Raw genomic sequence first — 18806 nt, forward strand, 5'->3', positions numbered from 1 at the left:
CAGTCTGTGTGCATAGCATACTCCACCAGCTATACCAGCCTCTCTCTCTCCCCCCTTCTCTCTGTACAGTAGTTTCTGAAAGCACTAAGAAACACACATAAGTAAACTGGTGGTAATAAGAAACAGGTGAGGACTATTAAGTGTTACCTGCCAGTTAAACCCGCCCCCTCTGACTTTTCAGCCACCTTGTATTGTATTCAGTTACATGCAAAGAAACAAAAGAGTTTTAGCTGTCAGACTGACCTTTGAATATTGTTGGACCAAAATGTAAATGTATATTAAAAAAATTAATATGATGTAACATAAAAGCAAGACACAATTTAAAAGTAAAAAATAAAAAGAATAATACAATTGTCTGTGAATGAGAAGATGATTATTTAAAAAAAGCGTTCCTGAAAGACATACACTAGAATTCAAAAAGACATTCAAGATGTGTTTAGTCTGCAGTTATTTAGGAGAAGGACATTAAAAGACTTTATATATAAAAAAAGAAGGTTTTTCTAATTTAAACCATTGACATTACTGATAAGCCAGATTTATGATAGCAAATGTCAGGAAGGAGGCAGGAATTTTCTTCTAGTTGCTCTCAGCAAATCACTAAGGACTATGTGTCTGGATGAGAGAGTATTAAAGTCTGTGAAGTTGATTTCCTCACCACAACTGTGGTTTATCTGCACTCTGCTCTCTGAATGACTACCATTAAATCACATGGATTACTTTACAGAAATTAATGGATTATTCTACCAATTTTACATATTTAACACTGGAAGGACATGTTGAATTAGAGCATTACAGATATCTTTATTTTATATTTACACTCACTGTCTATATAATGATTATCTTCTTTAATACTGTTATCATTTCTGTCATATTCAAAACGAAACGTCTCCATGAGCCCATGTACATTTTGATTGCTGCATTGCTTTGTAATGCTCTCCTTGGATCAACAGCTCTCTATCCTAAACTGCTCATTGATTTACTGTCTGAAAAACAAACTGTGTCTTATAAAGAGTGTTTATTTCAGGCATTTTGTATTTACACATATGCTGCATCAGAGTTCACACTGTTATCGACTATGGCTTATGACAGATATGTGTCCATCTGTAAACCATTACAATATGCAACTCTTGTAAAAATGACCACGGTCAGAAAGCTCTTATTTTTATCATGGTTTTTGCCTTCTTGTGAAGTTGGTGTCGGTGGTATTCTAGTATCCCAACTTCAACTGTGTAAATTTAAATTGAACAGAATATACTGTGATAATTATTCAGTTGTGAAATTAAGCTGTAAAGAAACATCACTTAATAACACATATGGACTTTTTATTTTTAGCATTGCTGTATTTCCTCCAGTGATCTTCATACTTTACTCTTATGTCAGGATCCTCTCAGTGTGTTTAAAGAATTCTAAAGATTTCAGAAGAAAAGCTCTACAGACCTGTTTACCACATCTTCTCATTTTCATAAACTTTTCTGTCAACATGAGTTTTGAAATTATAAATTCTAGACTCGAATCAAATCAAATTCCCCACATTATTGCCATGATCATGTCGGTTGAATTTTTACTCATTCCTCCTTTATTCAATCCCATAATATATGGATTAAAACTGCAGGAGATTTATAATAATATTAAGAAAATATTTAAATGTCAAACAAGAACTCATGTTTCTTTTTAGATACTTCCTTTCCTCTTGTTTGAGATTCAAAAAAGTTACATAATGATTGTTAACTGTATGTGATTATATTAGACTGACGTTACTATAATAAGCAACAAAGTTTGAAGTTGGTATATCCATTACACTAACATCCCGACTTCAGCTGTCTAAATATAAAGTAAGCAGAATATGCTGTCATAATTACTCAATTGTTAAATTACTCTGCAAGGAAAAATCTCTGAATAACCCATTTGGCATCTTATTTTCAGCATTGTTGTATTGCCTCTTGTGATTTTCATAATCTACTTGTATATCAGGAAACTTGCTGTCTGTTTAAAGAATTCTAAAGATTTCAGAAGAAATCTTTCCTACGTCTTCTAATTTTCAGCAACTATTTTGCCAATGCATGTTTTGATATAATAAATAAGAGACTAGAATCAAACAAATTCCCCTCATTATTGTCATGAGCCTGCCAGTTATTCCTTTGGTTCCTAGTCTAATTAATCCCATATTAAATACAGGGTGTCCCAATGTCTCCATACACAGGGGACTGTGTTTGCCAGCACCACATCGGTTGTGCCTTTCGTCAGTGGGTGTTTGTGGACATCCAATTCTCGGTTTTCAACACTTCCAGTATGTTTGAATTTGTTAATAAGTTTGGTGACAGTGTGGTGTGTGATGTGCTTGCCATGTTTCCTGTTAAAGCCCATCACAAGCTTGCGACAGCTTCCTGATCCAGCCATGAGAATGATTTCAATATGATTTCAATAGTGGACTTTGAGGAGGACAACAACCTACATGACTATAAATAAATACAGAAAGGACATTGTTCATATCACACTCTCCAGTGTCACCCAAATGAGGATAGGATCGCTTTTGAGTCTGGTTCCTCTCAAGGTTTCTTCCTCATATCATCTAAGGGAGTTTTTCCTTGCCACAGTCGCCTGAGTCGCCTCAGGCTTGCTCACTAGGGATAATTTTGTCTAACATCTAGGACTGTTTCCATGTTTTTGTTTCTGTTTGCATGCTTTTTGTTTCTTATGTTCTGTAAAGCTGCTTTGAGACAATTTTCATTGTTAAAAGCGCTATACAAATAAAATTGAATTGAATTGAATTGAATTCTTTTGTCAAAGGCATTCTTAAAGGTTATCTGAAAGAAAAAACAAAATAATATATCTGTTTACATTATATATATATATATATATATATATATATATATATATATATATATATATATATATATATATATATATATATATATATGGAGACTTTTGGGACACCCTGTAAATTAAACCTTCAGAAGATTATTAATACTGATTATTAATACTAATAGAAATCATGAGATGATTTCATGAAAAAGAAAATCAGAAAATACATCTTTTTCATGTAGATTTGTCTCTCTCATTAGAAACATAAATGAATATTACTTTTTCAATTTTGACTGTAATTGTTACATCATAAAGCCAATATGCCATTATGGTAAACACTATATATCACATGTATTACATATATCATTATATTTTAATTGTATATTATGAAATATATATGATACGATTTTGTATGTAATCCCAATGTCTTATATCTGCAACATATGATTAACATTAAACTTCAATATAGTACATCTATTATTCATTATAGCTCACATCTCAACTACTATACAGGTCTGTCATTACTTTTTTGTGAGACTCATAATACAATCAAACGGCACACCATGTTAGTAGCATACGGACAGGCGAGTGATTCTGAAAAATATTGGAGTGGAGTTATTACAGGCTGTGTGTGATATATATAGCTTTCTTTATGTAATTTGTTTGTGTTCTTGTTTGCTTCAATTCCATACTTTTTGCTGACACATTTTTCTTTGAAATTGTTTTCCATGATGTCATTAAACATTGGCTATCGTGATTTGGTCTTGAAGGCCATACGAACCTGTAAGTGATGTTCAACAATATCAAGGGAAAAAGCAGTGTTGAGGCAGTTAGCCCTAGCCTGACATGGCTGTGGTTACAAAACATGAAAATTTGGGTGGCAGGGGAGTTATAACACAAAGGCTAGCTTTTATACTCTCCCTGAGAATTCCATCTAGAGAGGTGACTAGACAAAACCCTGAGGCACACCTTTGACAAATGAATGGTCTGTTCTAAGCCCAGTGCTCCTTTCTGTATATATACTACTTCTGGTCACAATTACCATTGAGGGTGAGGTTGTTGGTGGAATACCACACACAGTAATTGGTGAAAAGGGAGTAGAATAGCTCTCAGCACACAACCCTGTGCAATGCCAGTGTTCAGGATGAGGGTAGAGGACATGTGATTGTGCAACCTAACAGATGTGAAAGGGATTCCGCTGTTGTGTTCTTAGACCCCCGGTATGAAAGGGTACACTGGAATCTCTTGAAGAACATGGCCCATCTTGCTTGGTGAGAGTTCAGCCTTTTGGCAGTATGTGTGCACTCTAAATCCTGACCAGTACCTGTGGAAGAGTTGGCTGGTTTATCCAGTGACAGAATTGGGTGTAGCAAGGATAATATTATGACAAATGATAGTACAACTGCAGGCAGGTACTGAACTTTGGATAACTGATCCTTCAAAGTCCTATTGAATCATTCTATCCACATGGGTGGTAAAGAATGGTTCTTTTCTTTTTGATTTTTAGCTTCTCACAGATGTCCTGCAGAATCTTGGACTCATACTGATGCCCCTGATCAGAAAATAGTTTCTCTGGGATACCATGCTCTGGTACCACTGTACTGGCTTTCTGATCTACCGTTGGATATGCATTGATATATTTAGTTCTTACAGTACTAACACATGCCTATTTCATCTGGAAGTAACAGGCATTTCAGTAATACCAGTGCACACAAACTGAAAAGGTCTAAAGGCACAAATAGATTAGAGAGGTGCCCGTCATTGAGGAACTCTTCTGAGTGTGTGCTCAGCACTATAGTGTCCAGCACATGGATCACCATGTTAATAATACAAAGTGTACCAAATGAGAGCATCAGGAATGATTGCTTGGTAATTCTCAGGGTTATCTTGGGCAATGCAAGCTGTATGGCAAAGCTCTTCGCCATCTAACACCAAACGTGGAAACTGCCACCAGAGTTGTCTCATTTTACAATTAGGAGTCTATTGGTTTTGAAAACAGCTATACACCTGAGAGAACAGGATCTTCTGGTACAGTGTAATGTCCTTTCCATCCCTACACCAAGTTACTCAAGTAATGATGAAAATACCTGAATGACCAAACTATTGCCCATAATACTTTGTCGTACTATGTAGACCATTTGTGTTCAGTAGGAGATAGTACATGGCTAACATATTCAACAACATATCTTTTGCCATTTTAAGTTTGATAAAATAGCACCAATTGCGGTATTAGATGCATCTGTACTCAATGTGAATGGTTACTTAAAATTAGGAAATGCCATGACAGGAGATGATGCAAAGGGGACATCCTTATGAGTATGTTTGTGTAAGGGTTGAGTTTTAAAGGCATAGTATGTAACAAATCACCTATAATGACTACAAAGCCCAAGAAATGCTCATACCTCAGTGGGAGACCTAGGTGTTAGGCAATCTGTTACTAGCTGTCTATGAGCTGGCTCAAGGGCCAGACCCTCCTTTGAGACAATGTGGGCCATGTACTTTACTGATGCTTCGCAAAATTGACATTTGTTTTTAGGGTTAAGCTTGAGACCATCTTCTCTGAACCTGGTCAAAATGTCTGTGATGTTCTTTACATGATCAGTGAAGTCTTTCCCCATAAAAAGTATGTCATCTAGACAAATGACACATTTCGTCCAATGCAGCCCTCTAAGGACAAGTTCCATAAGCCTTTGCAACATGGGTGGACTATTCTTAAGACCCATAGGCATAACCTTAAATTGATATAGTCTATCACCAGTGGTAAAGGCAGTTTTCTGTCTATCATTTGGGTCTAACTCTACCTGCCAATAAGTAGAGGACATGTCCATGGTAGAAAAATACTGAGATGCTGAAAAAAGCATCAAGACTATCATCCACCTGATGTAATGGGTGTGCATCAATAATGGTTACTGAGTTTAATGTACGGTGATCAATGCAGAATCTATAAGTATTGTCTTTCTTCTTTACCATGACTACCAGACTTGACAGTGGGCTATCACTATCATCCATCACTATCTAATATCAAATAAACATTTATACAAAAATAAATCACACAATTATTAGTCATAAATATATGTAAGAGATATGTACATTGTATATACACCACAATACCCAGATTATCCATAGATAACATACAGTGCATATACAGATAACATACAGATATATAAAGATAACCTAGGATATATACAGAAATAATACAGAATATACAGTGCAGAATAGAGCTGCAGGATGATTACAGGCAGTAACACATCATTGGCATAACGGTTTCTTGTGGAGTTCAGCAGCAGGGTGATGGTTGTGGAGAAGATGCTGGCCTTGAACCTCCTGGTTCTGGTGCAATGTTCCTGTATCTCCTCCTGGACGGAAGGAGGTTGAACAGTTTGTGACTGGGATAGGAGGAGTCCCTGATGATGTTGCGTGCTCTATGCAGACATCTACTGTGGTCAAGATGCTCAATAACTCGTAGTTGAGAACCTGTGATGTGTTGGGCTGTTTTCACCACCCTTTGAAGGGCTTTTTTATTGGACACCATGGAGCTGCCATACTGCACTTTGACAGAGTTGGTCAGGATCCTCTCAATGTTGCAGCGATAGAAACTTGTTAAGATGTGGGGGGGAAGATGAACTTTCTTCAGTCTCCTAAGGAAGTAAAGATGCTATTGCACCTTTCTACCAAGAATTGAAGTATTATGGTTCCAGGACAGATCCTCAGAGATGTGGTCACCCAGGAACTTGAAGCTGGAGACACGGTCTATTTCAGTCCCATTGATGTAGATGGGAGAGTGTCTGCTGCTTTTAGATTTCTGGAAGTCCACAATGAGCTCTTTGGTCTTCTTGCCATTGAGAGTGAGGTTGCTGGAATACCATGCTGCTAGACTTTGGATCTCCTCCCTGTAGTCCAACTCATCATTGTTGCTTATGTGAACTACCACTGTGGTATCATCTGTATGTTTGTTAATACATATTTGTTATGCAGAGGAACACAGTCATTGGTGAAAAGGGAGTAGAATAGCACTCAGCACACAACCCTGTGGGATGCCAGTATTCAAGATGAGGGTAGAAGACATGTGATTGCTCAACCTAACAGACTGAGGTCTGTTGGTTAGGAAGTACAGAATTCAACTGCATATGGAGGTGCTGATGCCCAGGTCACTGAGCTTGGTGATCAGTGTTAAATGCAGAGCTAAAGTCAAAGAACTGCATTCTTTTGTATGTGTTGTTTTTGTTGTTTTGTGCTCATCAAGGCACTGCTGTTTGGGAGAGTCTGTGTTGTTGGTTTATGGTCAGTGATGATCTGGATGCACTTCCACATGCATCAGCGGTCAGAGTTGTTGTGGAAGTGCTCCTCAATGCGTTTGGAAGAATGTTTAGCTTTCCTAATGCCCCTTGTCAGGTTGGCCCTGGCTCTGCTATAGGCCTCTGCATAACCAGATTTAAAAGCTGCGTCTCTTGCTTCAGCAGAGTTCATCCACGGCTTCTGATTAGGAAAGGTTTTCACATGTTTGAGGAATGTGGCATTGTCTATACGCATGTTAATATGATCCAGGACAGAAGATGTGCAAGTGATCAGATCTGTGATTGGGCCCAAGGTGGTGTGACGGCAGGCAGCCCGCGCACAAAAGACACATCACTCCTTGCACGACTGCTGGCGGCTTCAGCACCCCCATTGTTTTGGACAGCTGGTGTGCACGTGGCTGCAAGGTGGAGAGCATACAGAGGTGGGGGCTTATGTATCTATGTAAACAAAACATGGTGCACTGTCTCTATCACTGTTGGTTCCTGTTGCTCTGCTGATCTTGAATACCTGATTATTAAGTGCAGACCCTTTTATTTACTATGCGAGTTTACATGCGTTGTTGTGATAGTAGTGTATGTCCCCCCGGATGCAAAAGCTAATATGGCCATGAAAGAACTTAGTGCTGCTATTAACAATCTGCAGACAGGGCACCCTGACAGAGCCTTTATCGTCACTGGGGATTTTAATCACTGCAACTTAAGATCTGTTCTGCCAAAATTTCAACAGAATATTGCCTGCTTCACTAGAGGACAAAAAACTCTGGACCATGTATACAATAATGTGGCTGATGCTTACAAAGTCACACTCTTCCCCCACCTTGGACAACCTGATCATCTTTCATTGTTTCTGCTGCCCAAGTTCTCTCCAATCATCAAACATGTGAAACCCACAACCAGGACTGTTAAAATCTGGCTGAATGGAGCTAACACCGCTCTCCAGCAGCAGTTCTCACACACTGACTGGAGTGAATTTGCTGACCAGGCCACCGTAGACTCAGACACCAAAAAAAACACCTACACCAACTCAACAGATGTGTGGACCAGGTGCCCACACAGAAAACAATTATAATGTTCCCCAACCAGAAGCCCTGGATGAACCGTGAGGTTTGCCTGCTGCTCAAAGCACACAAGACAGCCTTCAGGTCTGGAGACAGGGAGGCCTACAGCATCGCCAGGGCCAATGTGAGGAGGGGAATCTGCAAAGCCAAACATGAACACAAACAGCGGATTGAGGCGCACTTCAACTCTGCTGACCCCAGGCGCATGTGGCAAGGGATTCAGGCCATTACTGACCTCAAACCACCCAGCACATCACCTCCAACAAACTCTGCCTTACTCCCAGATGAGCTCAACCACTTCTATGCTTGTTTTGAAAAAAGGAGGATGGAGCCAATGCTCAAGGCTGAGCTACTACCAGGTGAGCAGCCACTCACACTCTCCACCTCTGAAGTGTGTGCTACTCTGAACAGGGTTAATGCACGTAAAGCAGCTGGTCCTGATGGCATCCCTGGCCGGGTATTTAGAGCCTGTACAGAGCAACTGACTGGAGTCTTCACAGACATCTTTAACCTGTCCCTAGCTCAGGCAGTTGTCCCCACCTGCTTTAAGTCAGCTACCATTGTGCCTGTGCCCAAGCACTCTGCTGCAATGACACCCAGTGACTTTCGTCCCGTCGCACTCACCCCTGTCATAGCAAAGTGCTTCAAAAGGCTGGTCCTCACCCACCTCCAAGCCTGTCTACCTCGCTCTCTGGATCCATACCAGTTTGCTTATTGCTGCAACAAGTCAACAGAGGATGCCATTTCCATAGCGCTCCATTCTGCTCTTACTCACCTGGACAACCCCAACACTTACGCCAGGATTCTGTTCATAGACTTTAGTTCAGCATTTAACACAGTCAGCCCGTCCAAACTAATCTTAAAGCTTAAACAGCTTGGAATCAGTACTCCTCTCGGCAACTGGACTCTGGACTTTCTCTCAAACAGACCACAGTCTGTCAGACTGGACAACCTCACCTTCTCCAGTCTCATCCTCAACACTAGAGTTCCCCAGGGATGCGTATTGTCCCCTCTCCTATACTCCCTTTTCACCCATGACTGCATACCTGTACATGCCTCTAACAGCATTATCAAGTTTGCAGATGACGCCACGGTGATAGGCCTGATCAGAGGTAACGATCAGACGGCATACAGGGAAGAGATCCAGCACCTTGTGGCATGGTGTGAGGACAACAACCTGGTACTCAACACCAAAAAAACAAAGGAGGTCATCGTGAACTTCAGACGTGCTGGGAATCACACTCACGCCCCCATTCACATTAAAGGAGCTACTGTTGAGCGTGTACCCAGCTTTAAGTTCCTTGGGGTCCCCATCTCCAAGGACCTCACCTGGTCCCTGAACTCCTCCTTTCTGGTTAAAAAGGCACAACAATGCCTTTATTTCTGAGGAGACTGAAAAAGGCCCACCTCTGCTCCAAGATACTTGTGAACTTTTACCGCTGTACCATTGAGCGCATCATCACCAACTGCATCTCAGTCTGTTATGGCAACTGCACGACAACAGACCGAAAAGCCCTTCACCTGGTGGTGAAAACCGCCCAACGCATCACTGGTACTCAGCTACCCACCATCAAGATCATTTACAACAAACGCTGCCTGCAGAGGGCGAACGGCATTATCAAAGACGCCTCTCACCCGAATCACGGACTATTTACCCTCCTCCCATCTGGAAGGCGCTACCGGTGCCTTAGCGCCGCACAAACAGACTGAGAAATAGCTTCTTCCCAGTGGCTGTTTCCACACTGAACAGCTGATCACACTGTACACTGTAATATCTGTTTTCAGTTTTTTTGCACTACTGTACCTATATACATGCATATATGTGTGTATATATATATATATATATATATATATATATATATATATATATATATATATATATATATATATATATATATACATACAATATGTATGTATGTATGTATGTATATATTCATTTGTATATATTCATTTGTATATCCTGTTCACATTCCTATTATATTCTTAACATGTCTTCACCACTGTACACTGATTGTAAATACATATATCAACGCTTATAGAAAATAATAAAAGTAATCCTAAATTCTTATTTAACACCATAGCAGAATTAACTAGGAATAAGACATCAACAGAAATTTCCACAATAACAACATACAAAAGTAATGATTTCATGAAATTCTTTGATAGCAAAATTAAAAACATTAGGCAGAAGATACAGGCCCAAAGTACAAATTATACAATAGACTGGGAGGATAGACTAACCATAGATCAGAGCTTAGAAAGTTTTACTCCTCTTGAAGAGAATGATTTAATCTCGCTCATCTCTTCTGCTAAATCATCAACCTGTCTATTAGATCCGGTACCAACACGTCTTCTTAAGCAAATAGTTGGAACCGTAACTGAACCTCTGCTTAAAATAGTTAACTCCTCACTGAGCAATGGGTACGTACCAAAATCACTTAAATTAGCTGTTATTAAACCACTAGTGAAGAAACCAGACCATGACCCTAGTGACTTAACTAACTATAGGCCGATTTCAAACCTTCCCTTTCTATCTAAAATACTAGAGAAGGTAGTAGCGCAGCAGCTAATTTCATATCTACAAAGTAATAATATCTATGAACTTTATCAGTCAGGTTTCAGGCCCCACCACAGCACAGAGACAGCATTAGACAAAGTAGTCAATGTCTTGCTATTAGCCTCTGATCGGGGTTGCATTAGTCTATTAATTTTACTCGACCTTAGCGCAGCGTTCGACACTATCGACCATAATATCCTTCTTCACAGACTGGAAAAGGTCGTGGGAATTAAGGGCTCAGCCCTCGACTGGTTTAGATCTTATTTAACTGATCGCTATCAGTTTGTAGATTTAAACAGTGACCACTCGGCACGTTATCGAGTAGAATATGGCGTTCCGCAGGGTTCAGTCTTAGGCCCACTGCTTTTCACGTTATACATGCTCCCTTTAGGTAACATAATCCGTAAACATAATATTAGCTTCCATTGTTATGCTTATGACACACAGTTATACGTCTCAGCTAGGCCAGATGAGAATAGCCAGTTAAAGAAAGTTGAGGCATGTGCAATAGACATAAGAGACTGGATGCTAAGCAACTTTCTCCTGCTAAACCCGGAAAAAACAGAGGTTCTGGTACTGGGACCACAAGCCGCTAGAAGTAAGTTTAGAGATCACACTGTTACTTTAGATGGTCTCTCTGTTTCAAGTAGTCTAACAGTAAAAGATCTCGGTGTGATTATAGACTCTAATCTCTCATTTGAGGCGCATGTAGATAATGTAAGCAGGTTAGCATTTTTCCACCTCAGAAATATCGCTAAGATTAGAAATATACTTTCGCTAAGTGATGCTGAAAAACTAGTCCATGCATTTATCACGTCCAGATTAGATTACTGTAATGCTTTACTATCTGGATGCTCGTCTAGATGCATAAATAAGCTTCAGATAGTTCAGAACGCAGCAGCGAGGGTCCTTACTAGGACTAGGAAGTATGAGCATATCACGCCAGTCTTATCTACATTACACTGGCTCCCAGTAAGATTCCGCATCGATTTTAAAATATTACTCCTAACCTATAAAGCATTAAAAGGTCTCGCTCCGCAGTATTTAAGTGATATGTTAGTACCTTACGTTCCGCCGCGCCTACTTCGCTCTAGGGATGCAGGCTGTCTATCAGTACCACGCATTGCCAAAACCACGGCAGGGGGCAGAGCTTTCTCTTACCAAGCCCCAAAATTATGGAATAGTCTCCCAGTTAATGTACGTGAAGCAGACACGGTCTCAGTGTTTAAGTCGAGATTGAAGACTTATTTATTTAACCTAGCATTTAGCGACTAGTGTTTTAGACAAAGGAGTAGATCTGGGGGACTCGTGGATGTTGAGTTTTATGGTGATCTGGTGTGTTTGGATGCTGTCTTCCTCACTCTCATTAGTCACTCAGGTTTGTGACGGCAGAGTGACTGTATGCCTTACATATCAGGGATCTCTCACGTCTGTGTTTCCCCCTGGTTCTCCTTTTAGTTATGCTGTTATAGCTAGTCCTGCCGGAGTCCCCTGCACTCCTCATTAAGTTTTATCTCCATACGGTGACTGTGAGTGTACCTAACCACTTTCCTTCTCTTTCTGCCGAGCTACACTCCTGAGCTGCCAGTGATCCAGACCCCCCTACGCTCTGGACCAGATGAGCTACACTCCTGAGCTGCCGGTGATCCAGACCCCCCTACGCTCTGGACCAGATGAGCACCACTCCTGAGCTGCTGGTAATCCAGACCTCCCCCCCCCTTCACTCTGGACCTGTCCACCGGCAATGCTTCACACTGCCACGAAGACGCTTCAGCTGTTTTCCATGGACTACACAAACACACATTGTACACACACACGCGCACTACAGTGTAAACTCATATGAGGATGGGTTCTCTGATGAGTCTGGTTCCTCTCAAGGTTTCTTCCTATCACCATCTCAGGGAGTTTTTCCTTGCCACCGTCGCCCTGCTTGCTCATCAGAGACATCACACACACTTCACTTTACTTTACTTTTGTTTGTGTAAAGCTGCTTTGAGACAATGACCTTTGTAAAAAAGCTCTATACAAATAAAAATGAATTGAATTGAATATATATATATATCATATTTATCCTTATTTATAATACCCACTGCACCTCCTGTACACAAGTCATCCATTTCCCTGTACATATCACCCTCATAGCTGTATATCCTTATTTGTAATTTATTGTTAATATGCCACTTATGCACTTCTGGTTAGATGCTAACTGCATTTCATTGACTTAGTACATGTACTTTGAACAATGACAATAAAGTTGAATCTAATCTTATCTAAAAATCTAATCTTTAATTTTGGAAGTACAATTCTCATATTGGAGTAATTAAAATCTCCAGCAACAATAAAGGTCCATCTGGATGGGCAGATGTTATTTGCTGATAGCTGTGTGCAGTTCTTCCATAGCTAGTTTAACATTCATGGAAAATTAGTGTCATGCTTTTCTGCACTTTTTACTTTTTTTTTTTTTTAAGTATTTGTCTCTGTGCCAAGCTCCTTCACCTTTTTACACATAGAGCTCACACATATTTACATATTCATAAGTCACAAATATTTCCATGTTTATCCTGTTTCAGCTTCCCTATGGCCAGATGAGTCCACACACTGCATGCGTTAATTTTCATGCTGTGTTCATTTATTCTCCTTCAGTAGTTGATTTATCCTAGTCAGGGTGGCAGTGGATCCAGAGCTTATGTTAGGAACACACTCTAGATGTGACACCAGTCATTCCATGCTCACACACCACTGTGCCATTAATATTACATTATATGTTATGTTTAAGGAAGTATACAAAATTTCAAATGTAACTATTGAAATGCATTCACGCTGGAGTTTGTTGTTATTACTACACCAGTATTTCCTGATACATCTTGTTAGAAGTACAAGAATGAGGGCAGGACTCAGCTAGTTACTGTCAGAGGATCACTATGGAATCCGAGCCAGTAAGAGAATATAAATGTGTCCTCCAGGAACATTGTCTAGATTATGATGCAGGAATAGCTGACAAGGCTTAAATTTCATACATTGATGGATTATTCTACTAATTTTACATATTTAATTCTGGGAGGACATGTGGATTTACAGCACTACAAATATGTTTATTTTATGATTACTTTGAAAGTCTACATAATGATTATCTGCTTTAATACAGTTATCATTTCTGTTATATACAGAAACAAATGTCTTCATGAGCCCATGTATATTTTCATTGCTGCTTTGCTCATTAATGCTCTCTTTGGAGCGACTGCTCTTTATCCTAAACTACTCACTGATTTACTGTCTGAAAAACAAATCACTTCTTATGAACTGTGTTTAGTTCAGGCATTTTGCATGTACACATATGCTTCAGCAGAGTTTGCGCTGTTATCAGCTATGGCCTATGACAGATATGTGTCCATCTGTAAACCATTACATTATGCAACTCTTGTAAAAATGCACATTGTCAGAAAGCTCATATTTTTTTCATGGTTTTTGCCTTGTTGTACAATTGGTACTGTAACTGTACTAGCATCCCAAGTTCAGATGTGTAAATTTAAATTAAATAAAATATATTGTGATATTTATTCAATTGTGAAATTAAGCTGTAAAGAAACATCTCTTAATAACATATATGGACTTTTTATTTTCAGCATTACTGTATTTCCTCCGGTGATCTTCATAATCTACTCATATATCAGGATCCTCTCTGTGTGTTTAAAGAATTCTAAAAATGTCAGAAGAAAAGCTCTACAGACCTGTTTACCACATCTATTCATTTTCATAATTTTTTCTGTCAATATTTCTTTTGAAATTATTAATAATAGATTAGAATCAAAACAAATTCCCCACATTATTGCAACGATCCTTTCAGTTGACTATGTACTCATTCCTCCTTTATTCAATCCCATAATATATGGAATCAAAATGCAGGAGATTTTTATTAGTATTAGAAGGCTGATGTCATGGAAAAAGAGGACTCAGATTTCTTTTTAGATGCAGATTCTTCATTTACTCTTATTTGAGTTTCAAAAAAGAAACATTTCAGATGTTTTAACAGAATGATTGTCAACTATGTGATTGTATTAGAGTGATGTTAATGAACAAAGTTTGGTGTAACTACCATAACAACAATATTTAACTGTGGTTGTGGTGTATATGCACTCGATGTCATTTTAATAAAACCTCTGTCATTAAATCAGGTCACAAATCATTTTGTGAACCAAATATCTCATACATCTGCAAAAAAAATAACCTTCTTAAGAAAATGCTCTGCATGTAATTAAACATTTCACATGTTTTAAAATATAAATGCATCATTCAAAATTTCATCACAATCCATTTTTGGAATTTTTTTATAACAAGTTCGAACTAGACTTTGCTTCATTATTTATTTTACTGTAGAACAGAGGAAGCCTCACTGGAATACAGGCAAATGAAACTTCAAATCAATTAAATTTTTTTATATAGTGCTTTTGTCACAAAGCAGTTTTACAGAAATCTGTATATAGATTTATATCCCTTTTGAGGAAGCCAGAGGTGACAACTGAAAGGAAAACCCCCCTGAGATGACAGGAGTAAGAAAACTTGAGAGGAACCAGACTCAATGGAGAGGGACCAGAAAACTGACTAATCCTCTTCTGGACAACAGTGGAGTGTAAGATTATGAGTCATTACTAACTGTATGTTATCAAGTCCAGTAATACTGAATGTGTTGAAAGGCTCTAAGGAGACTGTGCCTGAGTCATGAGCACTAATTGGAAGGCTGTTCCATGGCTGGGGGACTTTTGTAGGAACAAAAAAATCTGCTCTGCTGTAGTCTTCATTATTCTAGGTACTAATAAAGGGTCGGAGCAGTGAATCATAATTTTGTTTAGGTACTGAGGTGCAAGAAATTCTGGTGCTTTATGGGTCATTACTTGTATTTTTTTCTGGTAGCCAATGCAGTGTGGATAAAATGGAGGTGATGTGGTCAAATTTTCTGGTTCAAGTAACAACTCTGGCTGCTGCATTCTGGACTAACTGAAACTTGTTTAAGCACCTACTGGAACATCCAGACATCAATGCATTACAATCCAACATGGAGGTGACAAAAGCGTGAACTAGTTTTTCTCCCATCATGTAGAGACATTAAACGTTCCTTCCCCAAACTCTGCCCAAAGACACACAAAGGTGTGTTAAGGTTGGAGTGGAAGAACTCGAAGATATTATTCCTCTTATGCCACAATGATTTGACTACTGCTAAGATTTGTAATTTATTATTGTATAACACATTGCACTTTTTAACTGTTAAATATATGGAACATCTTCAAAAACATCAAGTCTTCAGGACAGAGGAGTTTGTGCTTTCCTCTTTCTCAGTAACATGATAAGCACTTTTGTTTTTCACTTGTATAGAGCTACTATAATGTAGTTGGTAACAGGAACAACTACAACATGGAAGTTGACGAAGATGATGAAGATCAGGAGGGAGACTGGGTGTTTCTTCTAGTTGCTCTCAGCAAATCGCTAAGGAATATGTGTCTGGATGAAAGAGTATAAATATCCATGAAGTTCATTTCCTCAGCACAGCTGTAGTTTATCTTTGTCTACACTCTGCTCTCTGAATGGCTACCAGAAAATCACAGATACATGAATGACTTTTCAGAAATTAATGGATTATACTACCAACATTACATATCTAATATTGGATGGACATGTGGATTTAGAACATTACAGATATCTTTATTTTATTATCACTATCACTATCAACATAATGATTATCTGCTTTAATACAGTTATTATTTTTGTCATATTCAAAAACAAACATCTCCATGAGCCCATGTATATTTTTATTGCTGCATTGCTTTGTAATGCTCTCTTTGGATCCACAGCTCTTTATCCTAAATTGCTAACTGATTTACTGTCTGAAAAACAAATAATCTCTGTTGGAGCTTGTTTATTTCAGGCATTTTGTCTGTACACATATGGTGCATCAGAGTTCACGCTGTTATCAGCTATGGCCTATGACAGATATGTGTCCATCTGTAATCCATTACATTATGCAAATCTTCTAAAAATGTCCACTGTCAGAAAGATCTTATTTTTATCATGGTTTTTGCCTTGTTGTGAAGTTGGAATAGCCATTATACTAACATCCCGTCTTCAGCTATGTAAATTTAAATTAAATAGAATATACTGTGATAATTATTCAATTGTGAAATTAAATTGTAGGGAAACATTTGTTAATAACTTATATGGTCTTATCATTTCCAGCATTGCTGTATTTCCTCCAGTGATCTTCATAATCTACTCGTACATTAGGATACTCGCTGTGTGTTTAAAGAATTCTAAAGATTTCAGAAAAAAAGCTTTACGGACCTGTTTACCACATCTTCTTATTTTCATTTTTTTTTCTGTCAACACAAGTTTTGAAATTATAAATAACAGACTAGAAACAAATCAAATTCCCCACATTATTGCCATGATCCTGTCAGTTATTCCCTTCGTTATTACTCCTCTAATTAATCCTATAATATATGGATTAAAACTGCAAGAGATTTTTAATAATATAAGGAGATTAATTTCATGGAGAAAATGGGCACAAGTTTCTTTTTAGAAGTAGAGTCTTCTCTTTCTCTTGTTGCTTTCTCTTTAGAATTGGAGCTTAACATGTTAATATGTTTACTATTAATTTTTTTCCATTTTGACAGTAATGGGCATTATCACATGGTCAGTATACCATTATGGTAAATACTGTATATTACATATTATACATATAATTTTGTCAAATGACTCATATTTACAACATACTTTTAACATTAGATTCAAATATATGTAGCAAAAATGCATTATCTCACATCTCGACCACTATGCAGCTCAGTTATTTATTTATTTATTTATTTATTTATTTATTTGTAAGAATCATTATAAGACCAAACTGCAAATTGTGTTAGTAGCCTACAGATACAGTCAATATGCTGACCAGGGAAAAAGTGTGTGTGTGTGTGTGCCGTGTGTGTGTGTATACATACATGTATACACACACAGTTAGGTCCGGAAGTATTTGGACAATCACAGAGTTTTTGTGGAACCTCTTAAAATAAAACTGAAAGTCTACACTTCGATCACATTTTGATTGTTTTATTTCAAATCCATTGTGGTGGTGTATAAAGGCAAAATCACAAAAACTCTCTTTCAGTGTCCAAATACTTCCGGACCTGACTGTATAACATATATATATATAATCTGTAAGTGCTGCTTAACCATATTGAGGGTAAAATCATTGTTGAGGCAAATTTTTTAGGAGTTGTTAAAGGGCAAGCCTGTGGATGAGGCCTGCAGTAGATGTGTGAGATTTGGGTGCTGCTCACTGGCTATTTGTTTTCACATCTGTTGGTGTGGCTCCAAAGCAGGACAAATTTTATAGCAGGGGAGTCGAAACACAAGGCCCCACTCCTATACTCTGTAAATCCCCTCGACCTCAGCTCAAACACCATAACTCCAAAAACACACTGCATCTTATCATCTAAGGTATCGTCCTGATTAAAGTGGACATGCATCAGTGAAGGCGATGGCGAAAAATCCTCCACGGCTTCTCCACACTCTTCACTGTGCTCCATATTTCGCTAGTTAGCTAGCCTAACTGTCAGGGTTGTTTAGATTTGGCAGGGATGTGGTGTATCTCCGTTGGTATTCAACACGTCATCACTCTGACTCCCTGTTTCAAAAGGAAATACATTAACATTTGGTATAAAATCACAGCTCTCAAGCTACACTATGTGGCCAAATGTATGTGCACCCCTGACCATCACACCCATGTGTGATTGATGAACATCTCATTCCAGATTTATTCCCTTTTTGCTGTTATAATAAACTTCACTCTTACAATATAATAATGTGCTTCCAACTTTGTGGCAACAGTTTGGAGAAAAGACCACATATACGAGTGTGCCCACATACTTTTCGCCATATAGTGTATTTCATGGGGACCTTACTGGATTTGAGGCACGTGCAGTGTGCAGCTCCAGCAGAGCCATAAAACTAATGTAATACAAGAGTAATTGGAGTTTCTCTGAGTATCACAGCTAGTAAAATCAGACATCTGAGTAAATTATACTGTAGAGGCTGATCAAATCTATTTCT

The 18806-nt window shown here is 38.5% G+C and overlaps 3 protein-coding genes across 3 annotated transcripts; all 3 read left to right on the top strand.

Annotated features, from left to right (window-relative positions):
- Positions 1–730: 730 nt before the first annotated feature.
- On the top strand, positions 731–1675 carry LOC128317292 (putative gustatory receptor clone PTE03). The gene has a single exon (XM_053228688.1). The coding sequence runs from the start codon at positions 731–733 to the stop codon at positions 1673–1675; it is 945 nt and encodes a 314-aa protein (XP_053084663.1).
- A 12058-nt stretch (positions 1676–13733) lies between these two features.
- LOC117595858 (putative gustatory receptor clone PTE03) lies at positions 13734–14678 on the top strand. The gene has a single exon (XM_053228673.1). The coding sequence runs from the start codon at positions 13734–13736 to the stop codon at positions 14676–14678; it is 945 nt and encodes a 314-aa protein (XP_053084648.1).
- Positions 14679–16335: 1657 nt separating this feature from the next.
- LOC128317264 (olfactory receptor 10J4-like) lies at positions 16336–17505 on the top strand. The gene has a single exon (XM_053228530.1). It carries the CDS (start codon positions 16336–16338, stop codon positions 17278–17280), a length of 945 nt encoding a protein of 314 aa, XP_053084505.1. The 3' UTR covers positions 17281–17505.
- Positions 17506–18806: the final 1301 nt, after the last annotated feature.

The sequence above is a fragment of the Pangasianodon hypophthalmus genome, chromosome 23, assembly GCF_027358585.1.
Source record: "Pangasianodon hypophthalmus isolate fPanHyp1 chromosome 23, fPanHyp1.pri, whole genome shotgun sequence".
NCBI lineage: Eukaryota > Metazoa > Chordata > Actinopteri > Siluriformes > Pangasiidae > Pangasianodon > Pangasianodon hypophthalmus.

Excerpts from the sequence above, each read along its gene's own strand:
- LOC128317292 (XM_053228688.1), top strand. The coding sequence starts at position 731 with ATGGATTATTCTACCAATTTTACATATTTAACACTGGAAGGACATGTT.
- LOC117595858 (XM_053228673.1), top strand. The coding sequence starts at position 13,734 with ATGGATTATTCTACTAATTTTACATATTTAATTCTGGGAGGACATGTG.
- LOC128317264 (XM_053228530.1), top strand. The coding sequence starts at position 16,336 with ATGGATTATACTACCAACATTACATATCTAATATTGGATGGACATGTG.